At 44.9% G+C, this 23,429-nt stretch overlaps 1 protein-coding gene across 2 annotated transcripts; it reads right to left on the bottom strand.

Annotated features, from left to right (window-relative positions):
* Position 1: 1 nt before the first annotated feature.
* LOC146969700 (mitochondrial inner membrane m-AAA protease component AFG3L2-like) lies at positions 2-23,061 on the bottom strand. 2 transcript variants are annotated; one of them, XM_085804624.1, is made up of 17 exons: positions 22,816-23,061; positions 21,645-21,744; positions 20,245-20,313; positions 18,858-18,982; positions 16,677-16,829; positions 15,842-15,916; positions 13,705-13,826; positions 12,746-13,019; positions 11,322-11,459; positions 8,802-8,955; positions 7,656-7,763; positions 7,424-7,549; positions 7,181-7,291; positions 6,526-6,641; positions 4,678-4,878; positions 3,327-3,521; positions 2-2,344 (listed from the first exon to the last, which is right to left on the bottom strand). In XM_085804624.1, the coding sequence occupies exons 1-17, from the start codon at positions 22,918-22,920 to the stop codon at positions 2,081-2,083; spliced, it is 2,436 nt and encodes an 811-aa protein (XP_085660750.1). In that variant the 5' UTR covers positions 22,921-23,061; the 3' UTR covers positions 2-2,080. The 2 variants fall into 2 exon arrangements, with proteins under 2 accessions (XP_085660750.1, XP_085660749.1); XM_085804623.1 differs by having other exon boundaries at positions 13,705-13,829; positions 22,816-23,060.
* Positions 23,062-23,429: the final 368 nt, after the last annotated feature.

Raw genomic sequence — 23,429 nt, 5'->3', positions numbered from 1 at the left:
GTTTCTCCTTCTGTGACAGTAAAAAGGGACATTTACATTTTTTCAGACAAGACGATTGTCTTATAAACTATCTGATTTTTTTTTTTTAACAGAACGACTATTATTTACACTGAGCACAACATGTAGGCTACTTTTGTTATATTTGAGTGAGACCAAAACATTTTACTGTGAATAATTCCTTAGTTTCAGGTGTCTACCTCATTTTATTCATATAGCCTATGTTTGATGCCAGAGACAAACGAAGGAAAGAAAAACCTAAAAAACCTTAAGTAGGCTATTTATTTTCCCCCTGACCAAGATGGCCGCCGCGTTGACGCATTCCACTCAATAGAGCTGCCTGGGAAGGAAGCATCTAGTCAGTTCATAATGCTGCGTTCAAGACATCTCGGAAGTCGGAAAAAAACGAGCTCTGAGTTGTAAAAAAATGAATTGAACGGCGTCAAACTCTGAAATTACAGGTGTGAAACTCAGGTATCATATCAGACTTGACGTCACGGCAACATCAAAACATGGCGTCATGCCCTCGTCTTAAACTGTTAGGATTTAGACATTTTAAGTTATTTGTTGAGGTTTTACTGCATATTTTTGTGTATTATTGCAGTAGCCGATATGAAATACGTTTATATGAAGCTGTGATTGTTGTATGGTGTGAAATTGTGTTTCCTCGTATGTGATGAAATAAGGTTTAACTGTTATCAAGGCTGTAACATTACATGTGACCTCATCTGCAGCGTCTCCTCTCCTCCAGAATAAACATCATTTACTGCTGCATTGATTTTTACTATAAAGAGCCACAATACGACAAACTTCCTTCAGGTATCCAGGTTTTTTTTCTTCCGAGTTCCTGCAGCGTGAACGCAATGATGTCAGAAGTCGGAAATTTCCGAGTTGTGAATTTCGACCTCTGAGTTGTATTGAACGCAGCATATATCTATCGACGGGTGTCTCTAAGGATTCCAGTCATGTACCAGAGATATCTGATTGTTTTCTGAGTGTTTGTTGTGGTTGAAAACTACATATGTATTATTGTTTTTTATTTAGCCTTCTTTGTTTTGATGCTAATGCAGCATTACACTGCAAAAACTCAAGTATCTTAGCAAGAATATTTGTCTTATTTCTAGTCAAAATGTCATTTCTAGTCAAAACAAATCTCATTCTACTTAAAATAAGACTCATCATATTAAAAGTAGCTTGTTTTTAGACACTTTTTACTTCTTTCAAGCAGATTTTCACTTGGAATAAGTAGAAAAAATCTGATAGTGGGGGCGTCGCGTGGCGTAGTGGTTAGAGCGGGCGCCCCATGTATAGAGGCACAGTCCTCGCTGCGGTCGGCCCCGGTTCGAGTCCCGCGTCGGGCGCCATTTGCTGCGTGTCATCCCCCCTCTCTCTGCCTCCCCGTTTCCTGTCTGTCTCAACTGTACTATCTATAAAAGGCATAAAAGCCCAAAAAATATACTTTAAAAAAAAAAAAAAAAAATCTGATAGTGGAGCAAGTTTTTCTTCCTTATTACAAGCACAAAAAACTTACTTTCACTGGCAGATTTTTCTATTTATTGTGAATTGAAGTGAAAATGATCTAAAAACAAGTTAATTTTTAGGTAATGAGTCTTATTTTAAGTGGAAAGAGATTAGTTTTGACTAGAAATGAGACATTTGGACAAGAAATAAGACAAATATTCTTGGAAAGATGTAGAGTTTTTACAGTGTACTATGAGTATTAGTCAGGGTCTTACGCAGAATAAATCAGTCATACAAAGATTAGACTACTGGGGTTTTTTATGGGCCCCACTGGGCGCTGGGCCCCTAGAGTTATCATCACCTTTCTCCCCTATTATATACAACGGCCCTGGCTATCCCTAGTACCGGGTTGCCATGGTAACTCCGGCTTGCCTGCATCAATTTTAGTGGCGTTTAGTTGTTTTGCTCTGGGTGACCATCAGGACAACGATTTAGGGTCAAAAATGAGGGGAATTCTGCTGCGGAGTGTGTGTGTCACATCTTCATTCTCCGAGTCCGATCAGCCCAGGTTCTAGACGGGTGGTGGGGGGTTGAGGAGCGTTATGGGATGGAGATGAAGGCTCTAGAAGGGCATCCCCCCAGAGATCTGGCGGGCCACCTGCTCGTCGGGGCTCTCCTTGTCCTCCCCGCTCCTCCTCTCCTCCCCGCTCCTCCTCTCCTGGTTCCAGTCCTTCAGGCCCTCGGGCAGCGTCGTGTCCTCGTCCACGCCGCCCGTCCCCTCCACAAACTCCTCGTACGTCGACTTCTCCGCAAACGGCCGCTTCCCCAGCAGCTCCACCATGTCGCTCTTGTCCAGCACCTCCTTCTCCAGCAGCCGCAGCGCCACCTAGAGGAGGACAGGAGAGGAGAGGAACGGTAAAGTAAAGGATAGTTCAACATTTTTGGCAAATTGGCCCCATTGCCATAATCCCTATAGACCGAATCTCCTTGTTGTTTACAACTACTTCCTGGTAGAAAACCAGCATGAGAACAATAGTGACGGACGAGAGTTTCTCTATATTTATCTAATTTTTCATGTCACTATATCACCGTTTAGACTAATCTGATGTTTGTAAAGTCTATAAAACCAATGATTGGACAAACATTACTATTTCTGTGTGCACGTTTTTGTAATTAGTCATGGTTATCATAGATTAGCCGGGCTAACGGTTAGCTACCTGTTTAACTTTAATAACTCAGTGACTCAATAAACGCTCCATGAACAAATATTTTCTCCAGCGGATATCTGAGTTCCAACATGACTGAGCTAACTGGAGTAGTTTCATGTCGTGTCCCACAACGGGAGGGTTTTAACAGCTGACGTCCTGCTGTTAGCTTAGCTACCGTTAGCTTAGCTACCGTTAGCTTAGCTACCGCCGTTAGCTTAGCTACCGTTAGCTGTCCCTGTCAGCTGAGCCACTGATGCTTTCTAGACACCGTGATTCCCCCAAACTGAATAAATCCAACACATAGCAACACAAAACACACACACAGAAATAGTAATGTTTCTTCAATCATTTCAGATTTGTCTAAACGGTGATAGGGCGTGAAAAATATGATATATAGCTAAACTCTCGTTCGTTACTATTGATCTCATTCAAATTACAGCTGGTTTTCTACCCGGAAGTAGAATGTAAACAACAAGGCGATTCGGTCTATGGACTGGTGTTGAAAATTAGCACTTGTGCTAAACACACCCAAGCAAAACATCTGGTCTGTCCACTAGAACAGTCTCAATGTATCTGTGATGTCCACATCAAATAACATAACATAACATAACATAACATAACATAACATAACATATCATAAGGTGTGGGTGGTTCTGGTACCTTCTCCACCTCGGCCTTCTTGCTGTTGAGCAGCTGCTGGGTTCTCTGGTAGGCCTCGCTGATGAGGGTCCGGACCTCGGTGTCGATGAGCCGGGCCGTGGCCTCGCTGTACGGCTTCTCCAGGACCATCTCCCCCTGCCGCGGCAGGTCGAACGACACCTGGCCCACCTTCGCATTCATCCCAAACTGAACGATCTGCAACACAACCCACACCACGACCTGAGAGGGACACGACTGCAACACAACCCACACCACGACCTGAGAGGGACACGACTGCAACACAACCCACACCACAACCTCAGAGGGACACGACTGCAACACAACCCACACCACGACCTGAGAGGGACACGACTACAACACAACCCACACCAGGACCTGAGAGGGACACGACTGCAACACAACCCACACCACGACCTGAGAGGGACACGACTGCAACACAACCCACACCACGACCTGAGAGGGACACGACCCTGGACCTCTGACCCCGACCGGGGCTCAGCAGCTTTCACCAACTCACCTTTAAGACTTTTTAAGACCATTAACCCTCTATGGTACAGTAGCATTATGATGCCAGTGGGGAAAAATGTTTGGAGTGTTTTTATGTCTCAAAATAGACTAAATAAACATCATCTAAAGACATTTTTGGGGGATTTTTAGCCTGTAGGCAACATTGTACCATTACGGTTCATCATCTACTGTATTGTCGGTGCAAGCTATTTTTAGAACGGCGGAGCAGAGCCATGAGCTGCTCAGAGCTACGCTACGGAGGCTCATTATGGGATTTCTTGGTTTCCCTCATCAAACTCATCAAATACACTACTATAATCCAACAACTCCACAACGCTCTGGTGGACAAGTTGTGACCTGCACATTCACCACGCTATGAGATAATAACACAACGTTACCACACAGAGTTGTTTTAGAGGTGAATACAGAGACTGTTGATGAAAAACTGTCCCTGAAGGCAACGTGCATCAGAGGTTTTGCATGAATTTCCCTCTACAACAACTCTGTGTGGTAACGTTGTGTTATTATCTCATAGTGTGGTGAATGTGCAGCTCACAACTTGTCCACCAGAGCGTTGTGGAGTTGTTGGATTGTGTATTTGATGAGTTTGATGAGGGAAACCAAGAAATCCCATAATGAGCCTCCGTAGCGTAGCTCTGAGCAGCTCACGGCTCTGCTCCGCCGTTCTAAAAACAGCTTGCACCGACAATTAAAGGTAACGAACCTACTGCTATGACTATTATGGCAATGGGCCAGTTTGACAACATGTTGCACTATCCCTTTAAGGCTTTTTAAGACCCTGTGGAACCCATGCCATGTGACCTCTGACCCTGTGACCTCTGACCTGTGCGTAGGCGCTCTGCGTGACCTTGCGCAGGTCGTCCTGGGCGCCGGTGGTGATGCGTCCGAAGAAGATTTCCTCGGAGACGCGGCCGCCCAGCGTCATGCACATGCGGTCCAGCAGCTGCTCCGCGGTGTAGAGGTACTGCTCCCTGGGCAGGTACTGAGCGTAGCCCAGGCCCTTCCCCCGCGGGATGATGGACACCTGCACACGTAACCACGGCAACACAACACGTCAGACTGGGACAACGCCATAGCAACACAAGAAGACGTCAGAGGACAACGCCACCACCGTTAATGGTGATGTCAGTCAACTATTGATGTCATAACTTAGAAACAGTGAATAGACCGAATCTCCTTGTTGTTTACATTCTACTTCCTGGTAGAAAACCAGCTGTAATTTGAATGAGATCAATAGTAACGAACGAGAGTTTAGCTATATATCATATTTTTCACGCCCTATCACCGTTTAGACAAATCTGAAATGATTGAAGAAACATTACTATTTCTGTGTGTGTGTTTTGTGTTGCTATGTGTTGTATTTATTCAGTTTGGGGGAATCACAGTGTCTAGAAAGCATCAGTGGCTCAGCTGACAGGGACAGCTAACGGTAGCTAAGCTAACGGTAGCTAAGCTAAGGGTAGCTAAGCTAAGGGTAGCTAAGCTAACGGTAGCTAAGCTAACGGTAGCTAAGCTAACGGCGGTAGCTAAGCTAACGGTAGCTAAGCTAACGGTAGCTAAGCTAACAGCAGGACGTCAGCTGTTAAAACCCTCCCGTTGTGGGACACCACATGAAACTACTCCAGTTAGCTCAGTCATGTTGGAACTCAGATATCCGCTGGAGAAAATATTTTTTCATGGAGCGTTTATTGAGTCACTGAGTTATTAAAGTTAAACAGGTAGCTAACCGTTAGCCCGGCTAATCTATGATAACCATGACTAATTACAAACATGTGCACACATAAATAGTAATGTTTGTCCAATCATTGGTTTTATAGACTTTACAAACATCAGATTAGTCTAAATGGTGATATAGTGACATGAAAAAGTAGATAAATATAGAGAAACTCTCGTCCGTCACTATTGTTCTCATGCTGGTTTTCTACCCGGAAGTAGAATGTAAACAACAAGGCGATTCGTCCTATTAGTTCATATTATGGTCTGTACACAAGGCCACAGTGACGCTCTCATGGTCAGACAACGACGTGTTACAGGCGTGTTACAGGCGTGTTGAAGGCGTGTTACAGGTATGTTACAGGCATGTTACAGGCGTGTTGAAGGCGTGTTGAAGGCGTGTTGCAGGTATGTTACAGGCATGTTACAGCCGAGTTACAGGCGTGTTACAGGCGTGTTGAAGGCGTGTTACAGGCGTGTTACAGGCGTGTTACAGGCGTGTTGAAGGCGTGTTACAGGCGTGTTACAGGCGTGTTGAAGGCGTGTTGCAGGCGTGTTAAGGCGTGTTACAGACACGTTGAAGGCGTGTTACAGGTATGTTGCAGGCGTGTTACAGGCATGTTGAAGGTGTGTTACAGGCATGTTGCAGGTGTGTTGAAGGTGCGTTACAGGTGTGTTACAGGCATGTTGAAGGCGTGTTACAGGTATGTTGAAGGCGTGTTAAGGCATGTTACAGGCGTGTTGAAGGCATGTTACAGGTATGTTGAAGGCGTGTTAAGGCATGTTACAGGCGTGTTGAAGGCGTGTTACAGGCGTGTTGAAGGCGTGTTACAGGCGTGTTGAAGGCGTGATACAGGCGTGTTGAAGTCGTGTTACAGGCGTGTTACAGGCGTGTTGAAGGCGTGTTACAGGCGTGTTGAAGGCGTGTTACAGGCGTGTTGAAGGCGTGTTGCGTCACCTTTAGCAGAGGGTCGGCGTGCTCCAGGAACCATCCGGCGACGGCGTGGCCGGCCTCGTGGTACGCCACCGTCTTCTTCTCCTCCGGCTGCAGGACCTGAGTCTTCTTCTCCAGACCTCAAACAGGACCAGCAAGAACCGCTTAGCAACCAGCAACAACCGCTTAGCAACCAGCAGGAACCGCTTAGCAACCAGCAGGAACCGCTTAGCAACCAGCAGGAACCGCTTAGCAACCAGGTCCCAGTCTGATCTGGACTCAGTCTGGTCTGGTCTAGGTCTGGTTCTGGTCTAGTTCTGGTCTGGTCTAGGTCTGGTTCTGGACTCAGTATGGGTTCAGGTCTGGTCTGGTCTGGTCTAGTTCTGGTTCTGGTCTGGTCTAGGTGTAGGTCTGGTCTGGTTCCGGTTCTGGTCTGGTCTGGTCTAGTTCTGGTTCTGGTCTGGTCTGGTCTAGTTCTGGTTCTGGTCTAGGTCTAGGTCTAGTTCTGGTCTGGTTCTGGTTCTGGTCTGGTTCTGGTCTAGGTGTAGGTCTAGGTCTAGTTCTGGTCTGGTTCCGGTTCTGGTCTGGTCTGGTCTAGGTGTAGGTCTGGTCTTGGTACTGGTCTAGGTCTGGTTCTGGTCTAGGTGTAGGTCTGGTTCTGGTTCTGGTCTGGACTCACCTCCGATGACCCTCTCGATGGCCTGCTCAAAGTGTTTCTGGTTGATGGCGTCGGCCAGGTGGCGAGCGGCGATCAGAGCCGCCTCGTTGCAGACGTTGGCGATGTCGGCGCCTGAGTGAGAAGTGTAGTTGTCCCATTGGTTTAGGTTTAGGCCATGAAGAAAGGAGTTGGTTAAGTTTAGTAAAAAGACCAGGTAGAGGCTAGACAGGCCAGATAGAGAGAGAGAGTCCAGGTAAATCTCACCTGAGAATCCAGGTGTGAGGGCGGCCATCTTCTTTGCCAGCGAGTCTTTGTCCACGTCGACCTCGAGCTTCAGAGGACGAAGGTGAACTTTAAAGATGGAGGCTCGACCTTTAATGTCTGGAGGACCTGGGACAGAACACAGACAGCGGACCGGATCAGAACCAGAACCAGAACCAGGACCAGGCTGTGTGTTATCAGCTGGTCAACACGTCTCCGTGGCAACCTGACTCACCGATGTAGATCTGCCGGTCGAAGCGTCCCGGTCTCATCAGCGCCGGGTCCAGGATGTCGGGTCTGTTGGTTCCCGCCAGAACCACCACGTTGGTCGCCGTGTTGAAGCCTGAGACACAGAGAGCAGTGAGACCTCGCACGCACTTCCTGTCGCCGCGGCAACGTGCCCAACCTCCCATGATGCATCAGGAAACTCACGTTGGACTCACTGGTCCAATGAAAAAACACTTTCGAACACTACTCCACCGCACAGTTAATTACGTATTACGTTGCGTAATTAAAACGTTCCGACCACGATCGTAACGGTCGGCGTAGGTTGTATCCATGGATACAACCATGGTAACGGCCGGTGTAGAGGAGTAAAGCAATATATTAAGCGGTAATATATATATTTAAGCATCAAAGATGTTCAATCAAACCCACATAGTTTGAAACAACGTTCAAAACAACGTGTCACAACTAAGCATAAAGTCCGCTAGCTTAATGCTAACGTATAATGTAAAACACCATAGAAGGGCTAACGGAAATTAGCATCGCTATCCAGAGTCTGTGGTTAGTTTATAACACTTGTTAGGAAATTTGCTCCGACGTTTGTTGTGGGAGTCTGTGGAAGCCGCGACACATTTATTTGGTAGCTACACCGGTCACTACTGCATTTATTTGGTAGCTACACCGGTCACTACTGCATTTATTTGGTAGCTACACCGGTCACTACTTCATTTATTTGGTAGCTACACCGGTCACTACTTCATTTATTTGGTAGCTACACCGGTCACTACTTCATTTATTTGGTAGCTACACCGGTCACTACTGCATTTATTTGGTAGCTACACCGGTCACTACTTCATTTATTTGGTAGCTACACCGGTCACTACTTCATTTATTTGGTAGCTACACCGGTCACTACTGCATTTATTTGGTAGCTACACCGGTCACTACTGCATTTATTTGGTAGCTACACCGGTCACTACTTCATTTATTTGGTAGCTACACCGGTCACTACTTCATTTATTTGGTAGCTACACCGGTCACTACTGCATTTATTTGGTAGCTACACCGGTCACTACTTCATTTATCTGGTAGCTACACCGGTCGCTACTTCAGCCTCAGACTAAACAACATATTTCCCATGATGCCTTTCACCCACCGTCCATCTCCACCAGCAGCTGGTTCAGCGTGTTCTCCTGCTCGCTCTGGCCGCCGAAGTTCCCTCGGCCGCGCTTCCGTCCGACCGCGTCGATCTCATCGATGAAGAGGATGCACGGAGCGTTCTTCCTCGCCATCACAAACAGGTCCCGCACCTGACAGGAAGTGACATCATCAGCAGAGACACGGGTCAGAGGAGGAGGAGGAGGAAGAGGAGGAGGAGGAGGAGGAGGAGGAAGGAGGAGGAAGGAGGAGGAGGATGAAGGAGGAGGAGGAGGAGGAGGAAGAGGAAGAGGAGGAGGAAGGAGGAAGAGGAGGAAGGAGGAGGAGGATGAAGGAGGAGGAGGAGGAGGAGGAGGAAGAGGAAGAGGAGGAGGAAGGAGGAAGAGGAAGAGGAGGAAGGAGGAGGAGGATGAAGGAGGAGGAGGATGAAGGAGGAGGAGGAGGAGGAGGAGGAAGAGGAAGAGGAGGAGGAAGGAGGAAGAGGAAGAGGAGGAAGGAGGAGGAGGATGAAGGAGGAGGAGGAGGAGGAGGAAGAGGAGGAGGAGGAGGAGGAGGAGGAGGAAGAGGAAGAGGAGGAGGAAGGAGGAAGAGGAAGAGGAGGAGGAAGGAGGAGGAGGAGGAAGGAGGAGGAGGATGAAGGAGGAGGAGGAGGAGGAGGAAGAGGAAGAGGAGGAGGAAGGAGGAGGAGGAGGAGGAAGGAGGAAGAGGAGGAGGAAGGAGGAGGAGGAGGAAGGAGGAGGAGGATGAAGGAGGAGGAGGAGGAGGAGGAGGAAGAGGAAGAGGAAGAGGAGGAGGAAGAGGAAGAGGAGGAAGGAGGAGGAGGATGAAGGAGGAGGAGGAGGAGGAGGAGGAAGAGGAAGAGGAGGAGGAAGGAGGAAGAGGAAGAGGAGGAGGAAGGAGGAGGAGGAGGAAGGAGGAGGAGGATGAAGGAGGAGGAGGAGGAGGAGGAAGAGGAAGAGGAGGAGGAAGGAGGAGGAGGAGGAGGAAGGAGGAAGAGGAGGAAGAGGAGGAGGAGGATGAAGGAGGAGGAGGAAGAGGAGGAGGAGGAGAAAGGAGGAAGAGGAGGAGGAGGAGGAAGAGGAGGAGGAAGAGGAGGAGGAGGAGGAAGAGGAGGAGGAGGAGAAAGGAGGAAGAGGAGGAGGAGGAGGAGGAGGAAGAGGAGGAGGAAGAGGAGGAGGAGGAGGAGGAGGAAGAGGAGGAGGAGGAGGAGGAAGGAGGAGGAGGAAGAGGAAGAGGAGGAGGATGAAGGAGGAGGAGGAAGAGGAAGAGGAGGAGGATGAAGGAGGAGGAGGAAGAGGAAGAGGAGGAGGATGAAGGAGGAGGAGGAAGAGGAAGAGGAGGAGGATGAAGGAGGAGGAGGAAGAGGAAGAGGAGGAGGATGAAGGAGGAAGAGGAAGAGGAGGAGGATGAAGGAGGAGGAAGAGGGTTCCTACAGCTTAAGCCAAGTTAAATTTAAGACTTTTTAAGACGTTTTTAAAGCCACTTGATATGAAATTCAAGACCGACTTCACAATAAACACAAATGCAACAAAAACAAAAACGTCGACGACAATTTTACCCACTTTCCTATGTGGTCCAAGGTAAAGCGACTGCTACATGAATAATGGGGGGGGGGGGGGGGGGTGACATCATTTAACAGCTGTGTAGTTGTGGAGAGGAGATGATAAACTAAAAAGGACACGTTTGCTCGTTCGTATGTTTCAGGGTTTCCCGCAGCGCTTTCCTGTTAAGGCGGCCGCCAACAACATAGGACCGCCGCCTAAACTAACGTCTTAAAAATAAAAAATGTAGCGATATCCCCGGCCCCACCCCCCCCCCCGTCGGACGGTCGTTCCGTTCATTCATCTCCGCATACCGCATCCTCTCACACACATACACAGCACAGCGCGAACATGCCTAACAACAGTGCCTGGTTGAAACTTAATACGGCGCGTGTCCCCGTCCCCCCGGACAGACACCACCATAACTAACACATTTTCTACTGTTGTTTCCATCCAAAGTGATTCAAATAACTGGGAAATGCGCATTAAAATAAATCTGAGTTCTGTGTGTTTCCATTAAAAGTACGGACTTTGGTGAAAACTACAAACTCACACAAGTTTTCCGCAGCTGTCCTTTCAAAATAAATGCATAAAAAGTCAAAAAAAAACAAAAAACACTGACTCTGGAGCTGGTGGCGGTGAGAGATTTAGCGTTGATGGCCGCCACTAACTTCTCTACGTTGGATTGTTACCAATTATTTTGAGATTTGAGACTAATTACAACCATAAAATACCACTTACCATGTGTTAACATTTTTAAGACTTTTGAAAAATGGATTTAAGACATTTTAATGCCAATTAAGGCCTTGTTTTTAGATTAATGAATTCAATGCCTTTTAAGACTTTTTAAGGATCCATAAGAACCCTGGAGGAAGAGGAAGAGGAGGATGAAGGAGGAGAGAGGAGGATGAGGATGAAGGAGGAAGAGGATGAAGGATGATGAAGAGGATGATGAAGATAAAGATGGCCGCCCTCACCCTGGCCGGGCCGACGCCCACGAACATCTCCAGGAACTCTGATCCGTTGACGGTGATGAAGGGGACGTTGGCCTCTCCGGCCGTGGCCTTGGCCAGCAGCGTCTTCCCTGTCCCCGGGGGCCCCGTCAGGATGGCCCCCTGGCAACGCACATAGCAACACACAACAACCAATCAGTGTTGAGGTCGCGTTGGGGTCGACCAATGAGAGAACAGTTGGTTCGCGCATCATCCCATCCGTTTACAACTTTCAGAGTTCCTACACTGCAAAAATTCAAAATCTTAGCAAGAATATTTGTCTTATTTCAATTCAAAATGTCTCATTTCTAGTCAAAACAAATCTCATTCTACTTAAAATAAGACACATCACATAAAAAGCAGCTTGTTTTTAGACACTTTTTACTTTTTTCAAGCAAATTTTCCACTTTAAATAAGTAGAAAAATCTGATAGTGGAGCAAGTTTTTCTTTCTTATTACAAGCACAAAAAACTTACTTTCACTGGCAGATTTTTCTATTTATTTCAAGTGAAAATTTGTTTGAAACAAGTGAAAATGATCTAAAAACAAGTTGATTTTTAGGTGTTGAGTCTTATTTTAAGTGGAAAGAGATTAGTTTTGACTAGAAATGAGACATTTATAATATTTAGACAAATATTCTTGGAAAGAGTTTGAGTTTTTGCAGTGTACACATTTGAAATTTCCAAATTCCATACTTTTTTTTTTCCAGACCCTAATTTCCAGACTTCTCGGTAAAAAAATTCTAATAATTTGTGATATTTGAGTAAATAGATGTGCATAATATTTAAAAAAATCAATGCAATTGATCATTTGTTTTCATTATTCTGAATGTGTATGCCATTATGTCACCAAATAATCTCCAGGAGATTGTAGCTAAGTACAAATTGTCACGGAATTTTTCGTTCTGCCGATGGAGAAACTCCTCGTTGTCCCTTTAAAATAAGACTCATCACCTACAAATGAACTAGTTTTTAGATCATTTTCACTTGTTTCAAACTAATAAAGTAAAAAGTGTCTAAAAACAAGCTGCTTTTAATATGATGAGTCTTATTTTAAGTAGAATGAGATTTGTTTTGACTAGAAATGTCATTTTGACTAGAAATAAGACAAATATTCTTGCTAAGATACTTGAGTTTTTGCAGTGTAATGCTGCATTAGCATCAAAACAAAGAAGGCTAAATAAAAAACCATAATACATACGTAGTCTAAGAAAAAAAAAAGGAAAAGTTAGGGGGAGGGGCCCACTTTAGTATTCTTTAAGGGGGCCCAGGATTCCTAGCAACGGCCCTGTCTGTCCTACAACTCCAGACTTGGAAATGTATAAAATCAAATTCCATACTTGTGTACTAGGAACCCTGAGCTTTGGACCCGCTTGTGGCTGTTACCATGGGAACACGGCGGTTGGTTACCTTGGGGATCTTGGCGCCCAGGTCCTGGTACTGTTTGGGGTTCTTGAGGAAGTTGACGAACTCCATGATCTCCAGCTTGGCCTCCTCGCAGCCGGCCACGTCCTTGAACTTGACGTCGATCTCGTCCTTCAGGATCTTGGCCGTGGTCTCGCTGACGCTGAACAGACCGCCCATCCCCCGGCCGGGCCGCCCGCCGCCCGCCGGGCCGCGCCGCAGCATGAAGAGCAGGAAGCCGATGATCAGCACGGTGGGGAGCATGCTGAGCAGGAAGGTGCTGCAGACGGGGAGACCACGGTTACCATGGTTACAGGGGTTACCAGGGGTTACCAGGTCACAGAGGCGTTTTGACACTGGCTGTGTGTTTTGAACGTTGTTTCAAACTATGTGGGTTTGATTAAACATCTTTGATGCTTAAATATTGCTGCTTAATATATTGCTTTACTCCTCTTTTTATTTTATGTGCCATTTTTACTGTAAGGCAGGCTATAATCTTCAATTTGGAGTGACAAATAAAACCTTGAAGCAAGAAGATTTTTGCCTTTTGTTTGACATTGATGTACCTACAGTAATTCAATAACAGTTGTAAATAAGGTTTAATTTTTAATATTTTACAGTTCAAAAGTAAGCTCACTACTGTCTGTCCCATAGAAGAACATGACAGCAGCAGCCTGTCAGCCAGCAACAGGAGGATCTCCTTTGTATTAGAATTTGAAAAATATAAATAATCGTTTTTTTCCACCACCCCTAATATCGGATCAATATCGGTATCGGGCCGATATTGAAGGCTGCAATATCGGTATTGTATCGGAAGTGAAAAAGTGGTATCGGGACATCCCTATTTGAAACAGACGCATACAATTTTGTCCATACGTGGAGCATGAATGAGCCTTCACAGAGGGTCAGACGGTTACCAGGGTTACCAGGGTTACCAGGGTTACCAGGTCAGAGGTCAGACTCACCCGTCGCTCTCGGTGGAGTAGACCACCGGCAGCCGGTTCTCTCCCTCGATGCCCAGCTCGTACTGAGCCGTCTCCAGGTTCCTCTCAAACGTGTCCACGCTGCCGATGTTGAACCAGATGTACTGCTGCAGGACACAGAGATACAGAGATACAGAGATACAGAGATACAGAGAGACAGAGATACAGAGATACAGAGAGACAGAGAGACAGAGATACAGAGAGACAGAGAGACAGAGATACAGAGAGACAGAGAGACAGAGAGACAGAGAGACAGAGATACAGAGAGACAGAGATACACAGAGAGACAGAGAGACAGAGAGACAGAGATACAGAGAGACAGAGATACAGAGATACAGAGAGACAGAGAGACAGAGATACAGAGAGACAGAGAGACAGAGATACAGAGAGACAGAGAGACAGAGATACAGAGAGACAGAGATACAGAGATACAGAGAGACAGAGAGACAGAGAGACAGAGATACACAGAGAGACAGAGAGACAGAGAGACAGAGATACAGAGAGACAGAGATACAGAGAGACAGAGATACAGAGATACAGAGAGACAGAGACACAGAGATACAGAGATACACCTCACTGAAGAACTGAAGTTAAAGGGATAGTATCATTTTTTTAAAGTGTGGTTGTATGATCTCCAAATAGCCCCTAAGTACTTTAATTGCAGTAGAAGACTCTCTGCACTCCTCCCGTTAGCAACGCCAGCCCATAATAGCCCTGCCCAGAGATTTACAACATACAGTGTTGTGAACAGACCCAAAGAAACGGCCTATTTTCACGGCCTAAAAGAGGTTTTACCTGAAAAAAAATACACAGTTCCATTGTTCACTATAATATAATTTTTTCCAGCCCTTCAAAGTGCAGGAAAAACACAGTTTTTATTTGGACCTAACCAACTGCTGATCGGCGGGCGCTAACCCTGGGCGGAGGGATACGTGAGTTGGTTAGGTCCAAATAAAAACTGTGTTTTTCCTGCACTTTGAAGGGCTGGAAAAAATTATATTATAGTGAACAATGGAACTGTGTATTTTTTCTCAGGTAAAACCTCTTTTAGGCCGTGAAAATAGGCCGTTTCTTTGGGTCTGTTCACAACACTGTATGTTGTCAATCTCTGGGCAGGGCTATTATGGGCTGGCGTTGCTAACGGGAGGAGTGCAGAGAGTCTTCTACTGCAATTAAAGTACTTAGGGGCTATTTGGAGATCATACAACCACACCTCCTCCAAAAAATGATACTATCCCTTTAATGAAATCTGAAATTTGAATCTGAGACACATTCACAGTTTACTTGACTACTGAACTGTAGATTTACTTTGTTCTATTTCTCATACAGCGTTAAAAAAAAAACTTCCTTTAGCGGTATTAGTGGCTGTTTTTGGCAACTAACTTTGACTGCTGTAAAAATATATCAGATAAATATTTTTTTCAATTTTTTTTGCATAAATCTGTTAATCAACTTCAGTCTTGATCAAAACTACTAAATATTTAAAAAAAAAATAATCAAAATTTGAACCCTTTGAATGCCAATTTAAAAAACAAAGTCACTGATATGGGAAAAAATACACACAAAATGAGCTATTTTCAATATAAAAAGTGATTGGACAAAGAATTTTTTTTTTTTAGATTAGTAACATCAATGGATTTTATGCATATTTAGTTTTCGTGCAGCAACAGATTTTCTAAAAAAAAAAATCCTTAGTGGCTGTTTTTGCCCCATTGACTCCCATTATAACCACATGTTTTGAATGCAGAGACATGGCACTATATATAAATATAATTTTTACAGTCAGGGTGATCAACCCTGTTCAGAAGGGATCAAATGAGGTAATTTTACTGTTGATCACCTGGTTCACCCATTTACCCATTACATAGGCCTGTTGTATTACTAGCCTAGTTTCTGTATCTGTATAATAGTGTTTATGAGCATATTTTTTGTGGTACACTTTTCCATCTTTCTATAAAAAATCTACTCAGAAATCTGATTTCCATAAATCTGATTCTGAGTAGATTTTTTATAGAAGCGCCATTAGATCCAGATTAAACCTTTTGAATACCGGGACCACAGCATGACATCATCACCAGCACCATGACATCATCACCAGCACCATGACATCACGACTCACCCCGTCCACCGGCGTCTTCCCGGGAGCGAACACGACCTTGACGTATCTCTTGTTGACGACCTCCAGCCGGTCCACCTGCAAGGACACGGAAACATGACATCACCACCGGCTGTTGCCACGGTGACGACATCACAACCAGGGCCGTTGTCTAGGGGAGAAAGGTGGTGATAACTCTAGGGGCCCAGCGCCCAGTGGGGCCCATAAAAAACCCCAGTAGTCTAATCTTTGTATGACTGATTTATTCTGCGTAAGACCCTGACTAATACTCATAGTACACTGTAAAAACTCTACATCTTTCCAAGAATATTTGTCTTATTTCTTGTCCAAATGTCTCATTTCTAGTCAAAACTAATCTCTTTCCACTTAAAATAAGACTCATCACCTAAAAATTAACTTGTTTTTACATCATTTTCACTTAAATTCACAATAAATAGAAAAATCTGCCAGTGAAAGTAAGTTTTTTGTGCTTGTAATAAGGAAGAAAAAGATTTTTTCTACTTATTCCAAGTGAAAATCTGCTTGAAAGAAGTAAAAAGTGTCTAAAAACAAGCTACTTTTAATATGATGAGTCTTATTTTAAGTAGAATGAGATTTGTTTTGACTAGAAATGACATTTTGACTAGAAATAAGACAAATATTCTTGCTAAGATACTTGAGTTTTTGCAGTGTAATGCTGCATTAGCATCAAAACAAAGAAGGCTAAATAAAAAACCATAATACATACGTAGTCTAAGAAAAAAAAAGGAAAAGTTAGGGGGAGGGGCCCACTTTAGTATTCTTTAAGGGGGCCCAGAATCCCTAGCAACGGCCCTGGTTACGGCGTGCAGCTGCTCACCGCTCCCTTGGACAGGTAGTTGTTGACGAAGTCCTTCCACGTGACCTCTCGTCCTCCGTCCCTGAAGAAGAAGTAGTAGGTGACGGCGGTCCAGAACGCCGCTCCGCTCAGGAAGTACATCCGGAACTCCTTGTCGTCCCAGGGAACGTCGCCCTGGAGACGGAGACAGAACCAGAGCTCTCAACACACGAAGGGGTTGTCACGGCAACCGATACTTCATACCGTCTGCAATATTTTTTTCGTAAGATAGGTCTAGGAAAGTCCCGCCTTCCCCGCCTCTGATTGGCTGGATGAGCTCTCCTCCGATTGGCTGTTAAGTTAAGATTCCTTTATTTGTCCCACAGTGGGGAAATTTACATTTGTGCAGCAGCAGCAACAAATAGCAACAGGATAAAAGAGAAAAAACAGAATAAAACAAGAGGAATATAAACATCACACAACATTATTTATAGGAAAAAGGTAGGTTTGATTTGGCCGTGTAACGTCATCTCACAACAGTACTGCAGTAAACTAAAATAGACACAATCTGAAATTCATCTGAAGTTTATATTTTGAGTTTGAGTGTAATTGTGCCATTGGTTGGGTTTAGGCCATGAAGAAAGGAGTTGGTTAAGTTCAGTAAAAAGACCAGGTAGAGGCTAGACAGGCCAGATAAGTAGAGAGAGTCCAGATAGATCTAGGCACTTATCACACTTTGCCGACAGTCAGCCTGCGTTTCACAGCCGTTTCACAGCCAAAACAAACAACCAATCAGAGTCGAAAATGGAGTCCATCTAGCCAATCAGAGGCGGGGAAGGCGGGACTTTCCCGGACGTATTCTACGAAAAAAAATATTGCATACCGTCAGAACCGAAAATACAACTTTTCCCAAATGAGTCTCCAAACCAGAAACTGGAACAACATCGGGAAAAGTCGCTTTTGACAACAAAAAAAAAAGAGAGAAAAAGAGAGTACGGAAGCGTACTGTATTCACTTGAATAAAAAATAAAAAAAGTCAGTTTTTTCTGAGTAATTAATTTTTTTGGTCTGTTTTTTTGAATAATTTTTTCTGTTTTTCGTTGTAATTTTTTTCTGACTTAGCTTCGAGATTTCAAAATCCCATGAGAATCTCCTCCACCTGCAAGTAACGTAAGGACTGATTTCAAAATAAAGGTTCTACATGACGTGACTCTCTCTGAGGAGGAGTTCTGTAATAACTGGTCGTTTCCTTTCAATATAAATCTGAATTTACTTGGAACACAGTGAAAACAAGACTGTAGTTTTTGTGGAGCATATCCATGGATGGATGTTAAGCAAAGTAAAAGAAAGCGCCTTTACTCATTGTGTTATGGGTGGTACTTTTATTTTGAAGGTGCTCCCTGATGTGTCGTGTGTAGCTTGTCCCGGGAAAAGTTTGTTGATGCTTGTGTTCGAGCCGTCAGTCTGGAAAATGAGTGTAGTTTGAATAAAAATGCTTAACAATGTATCTCATGGATCTAAGATGTAATAAATCCGTGATGAAGTGGAGGCTTCACTGCAGCGGTTAAACGATACTTGCAGGTGGGAGCTTCTCGCGGGATTTGAAATTTAAGTCAGAAAAAATTACCCCGAAAAACAGGAGGAAAAATATTACCACGAAAAACAGAAAAATATTTGTCAGAAAAACTGAAAAAATTACCTCGAAAAACAGACAGAACAGTAAATTAATTACTCAGAAAAAAAATGACTTTTTTTTTTTATTCAAGTGAATGCAATATGCTTCCGTAAGAGAGAGGCCTGCTGTGCCGTGTAAAAATGACTTCCTGTATCTCTCTCTGTCTCTTTAAAAAAAAAATAAAACCCTCTTGCTGGTGGCGCTGTGTGAAATGCATTGAATCTGCGCTGACGTTGGGTTTTTTTCTTTACTTTGCCGGGTTCGGGCGGCTTCTCTGCTCCACTTGGTGCCGTCTCTACTGTTGTGGAGCAGCACTCATGCATCATCCAGTTCTACTCCGACTAAGGTGTTTACATGACGGAGAAAATCTAATTCCAATCACATTATCTGTGTGTCTTAATCAGAGTTCTCAACTCAGGTTTCAGTCGGACTAAGGTGTTTACCTGCACTTCAGTTGTCCAGTTCTAGTCGGATTAAGGCAATAATTTGTTTTTTTCAAGTGTCATGTAAACGTACTGACTGACACACTGACACACTGACACACTGACCTTCTGCAGGCGGCTGGACCAGTGGGAGTCCTCCTTCCTCCCTCCTCTTTTACCCCCTCCCCCTGGTCCTCCTCCTCCTCCTCCTGGTTTCCCTGAGGGTTTCTGAGCGTTGGAGGGTTTGGCCTCTGACAACAGACCAGAATGGTGTCAGTACAACAGGCAAGATTCAAGATTCAAGATTCAAGATTCAAGATTCAAGATTCAAGATTCAAGATTCAAGATACTTTATTGTCATCGTACACATGTGTACAAGGACATTTAAGGTCACAGTCAGGTACGGACTCAAAACAACCAGAGAATAAAAATAGAATATGTAATGTTGTTGTGCATGCAATGTTGTAGTTCGTCCAGAAGGAGGCGCTCTTCAGTTAGGTTGGTTAAGCCGGAAGAGGAAGAAATAAGGTTCAGAGAAAGACGGAGAGCATGCGAGTGTAACACGGGTTTTTGCATAAGAGTTACGCTGTATTCTTCTTTCTAAAACTTTACAGAATAAATACTAAATCACTGTACATCACTCACACAACATCATTCACTCATTCACACATTCTACAGCACCAATACACCAACATACAATACACACACAGCCAACACACAGACACACTACAGTAGGACAGTAGTCTACAGTCTTCTCCTGTGTAACGTGGTGCATTGTTCAGTGTGATTATGGTCTGTGGGATAGAAACTGTTCTGAAACCGTGTGCTGCCTGTTTTGATGGATCTGTATCAAAGGGGGGGGGTCTCTGATGATGTCATGTGACCTTGTTCAGAGCTGGTAGCTGCTAGTTGGTGATGTGTTGGACAGTTTGATGATTCTCTGCAGAGCAGCTCCTGTTACCACGTCACTATACTTTAAAGGGACAACGAGGAGTTTCTATTTGGTTATAAAAAGTCTGATATTAATGTGGATGAATCTACGTTACCACTTGTTAATGGTCCATTTTAGATAAATCTATGGTTTTGTCTCTATGGTTATTTTGTTATTATTAGTGGTGGTGGAAATGCTGGGCGAGCCGACCAGCGTTTCTTTACTTTCGGTTTCGTGGCGAGTCATGAGAATAACGCCGCCGTATGAATCTCCGTTTATGGTGGGAACTACGACGGTATGTGATCGTCTTCCAACCTCTGACTTTAATTCTTGATGAATGAAAACATGAGTCTGTCTTGACCCGGTCAAAGAATTTCACGGTGCGGAGGCTCATAAATGTAGTGAGAAAACACTTTTCCAAAACTTGTCCCTTTAATGGAGCGGTGACAGGACACCAGCAGGTTGATCTACCTGAGTGTTCTCAGGTAGATCAACCTGCTGGTGTACCTTCTCTACCAGCAGCAGTAGCTGTGTCAGTAGTTGTGTCAGTAGCTGTGTCAGTAGTTGTGTCAGTAGTTGTACCTTTAGTTGCAGCTTCAGCCTCTGAGTTCTTTGCAGGTTTCTGAGCATCTGGAAAATATTTCTCAAACCCTGAAGGAAGAAAAAAAACCCACACATTTGTAGTTTGTAGTTCTCACACACAGACACACACACACACACACACGGACACACGGACACACATTTGAAATATTTATTTATGCCCACATAAGAAAAAAGTACAAGGATCCTGCCAGTGCAGTTGACATGAGGAGTCGGTCAGATACAAAGCGCCTGGGCGGCTGCACACAGTTACATCTATGATGGTCAGATATGAAGCATCATTCAAGGAAACAGAAAACATGGTCTCCTCCAGATTGAACGGCTACCAATAATAACTGAGACTGAGCAGCAGCTGTTTAGCTCTTCTTTTAGAGAGGCCGGCCATCTGAAGGCCCCTCACAACCAACTGATGCACATGCCCCAGATACCAAATATAAAGACTAGAGGTTTACACCTGTAGACTATAGCTGAGAGATGGTCTGCTGCAGCTGCTGCTATTTCAGCTCTTTGGTTAAAAGGCCTCTAGGCTGTAGTCAAAGGTACAGCCCACCTCCAGAATGAATCAACACCTCTCTGTGATCTTCATTAAAGGGATAGTTCAACATTTTGGCAAATTGGCCCCATTGCCATAATCCCTATAGTCATAGCAGTAGGTTCGTTACCTTTAATTGTCAGTGCAAGCTGTTTTTAGAACGGCGGAGCAGAGCCGTGAGCTGCTCAGAGCTACGCTACGGAGGCTCATTATGGGATTTCTTGGTTTCCCTCATCAAACTCATCAAATACACAATCCAACAACTCCACAACGCTCTGGTGGACAAGTTGTGAGCTGCACATTCACCACGCTATGAGATAATAACACAACGTTACCACACAGAGTTGTTTTAGAGGGAAATACAGAGACTGATGATGAAAAATTGTCCCTGAAGGCAACGTGCATCAGCGGTTTTGCATGTATTTACCTCTAAAACAACTCTGTGTGGTAACGTTGTGTTATTATCTCATAGCGTGGTGAATGTGCAGCTCACAACTTGTCCACCAGAGCGTTGTGGAGTTGTTGGATTGTGTATTTGATGAGTTTGATGAGAGAAACCAAGAAATCCCATGAGCCTCCGTAGCGTAGCTCTGAGCAGCTCACGGCTCTGCTCCGCCATTCTAAAAGCAGCTTGCACCGACAATTAAAGGTAACGAACCTACTGCTATGACTATAGGAGGTTATGGCAATGGGCCAATTTGACAACATGTTGAACTATCCCTTTAACAACAACATCAGGAGTATTAGCTGTTACATGAGAGAACATTGAGACATCGTTACACAGGCTGAACAACACGCTCGGCTTCACAGTAGAATGTTTATACAGCACGATGGAAGAGTGAGTGTGTACCTTTGGGGGGTCTGGAGCTCAGCCTCCTGTAGACCCCCAGCAGCTCGCTCAGGAGGCTCCGCCCACTGCTCACCTGTCCGGCCGCGGTGGGACACGTCACCTGCACACACACACACCCGACACGATGATGTCACATGACGATGCATCATATCATAACGGCTGATTGGCTGCTAGAGCTCCAGGAAGAGGCAACAGAAGGGGCAGTAGAAACCATATGAAGCAGATCACAGGTAGATCACAGGTACTCAGAACCAGTGATACATCTGGTTAGGGACATCAGCAGGTAAATAAACCCAGAGAAAAGTGCACAGCATGGGCCTTTAAAGGGATGGAGCACATACTCTCACCTCTGTCAACTCCTTCAAACATGTCATAACTAAATCCATAAAGTATAAAGTTTACCTGCAGCTGTCCCAGCCAGAGCTCTCTGATCCTGTCACCTCACTAACCTCACTAACACCGTCTGTTACTGCTGTTGTTCTGTTACTGTCTCATTTATGGTTGTCTAGTAGGCTATCACTGTTTTTACTTTTAGTATCTCTGTCCTTACTTAACTTGTTGTATGTCACTGTACGTCAAACTAACTGTCATTCTGTTGCATTATGTCTTTATTCTTTCTTCTTTTGTGTCACTGTTGTTGTATGTGCTTTTATTGTCTATATTTTAATGTTACTCCCCCTCTCCCTTCCCCTTAGGAGGTCTTTCACCTCCTACCAGGCCACTGCCTTAATAAGAATGTATTCTTAGCAATTCTTGCCTGGTAAAATAAAGGTTTACTACTACTACTACATGCTAACATGCTAACCGGGACAGCAGCGGCCAAAACAAGCCGAGCAGGGAGCTCTCTGAGCGGCCACGGGGCTGACGGAGAGCCGCTGGGAGAGAGCTGGAACTACCGGACTCAGGCGCACCTGTCCGAACAGCAGGTAGACTCACCTGGGGACCGGTCTCCTCCCGGGTCAATGACACCTGCTCTGACCTCTGACCTCTGACCGGTCCACAGGTGAGTCTACCTGCTCTGACCTCTGACACCTGAGTCCGGTAGTTCCAGCTCTCTCCCAGCGGCTCTCCGTCAGCCCCGTGGCCGCTCAGAGCGCTCCCTGCTCGGCTTGTTTTGGCCGCTGCCCCCGGCTAGCACAGTTAGCATGTTAGCATGTGTCGGTTCACCCACCAGCCTGGCCGGAGCGGAGGGCAGCAGCAGCCGGAACAGGCCCCTGCAGCCCGGGGAGAGCAGGCCGCGGCAGCCGGCGGACAGCCGCAGGTAGCGGTGGGCCATCTTCACCCGCGGACACAGCGACTCAGACGGGAACAGAAGCTCCAGCAGCGGCGTCAGACACGGCTCAGGCTGCGGGGCTCGGTTCTGTAATCACTCTGCGCCGCCATCTTGGACGTCCTCTGCTTCTTCACGGGGACACTGCGCTGTCTGCGGAGGACACAGCGCCCCCTGGAAACTTTATTAACAACTATACACAGAACAAAACTTTATTTTGACAATAACCAAATGGATAATGATTCGATTTTTTTTGTACAACTTGTTTTATTTTTAGGAAAATTTCACATACACAAAAGAAAATGGACTGACGGAAAAAACCAAACTTTGCACCTTTTTTGAAAGCGTTAAAAACCAATTTTATTTTGGATAAGTATTTATTTATTTAATATGATCTTCTTTACTTCAATGGTTTTTTTTATATACATATATATATCGATATTTTATTTTTTTTATAGCATAAACTCTTTGTATATTTATATATATATATATATATATATATATATATATATATT

This window comes from Trachurus japonicus, chromosome 17 (assembly GCF_045865225.1).
Source record: "Trachurus japonicus isolate A0001 chromosome 17, Traja_1.0".
Taxonomy (NCBI): Eukaryota; Metazoa; Chordata; class Actinopteri; order Carangiformes; family Carangidae; genus Trachurus; species Trachurus japonicus.
The sequence above is the reverse complement of the archived record's forward strand: the minus strand, read 5'-3'. Positions and strand labels throughout refer to the sequence as shown.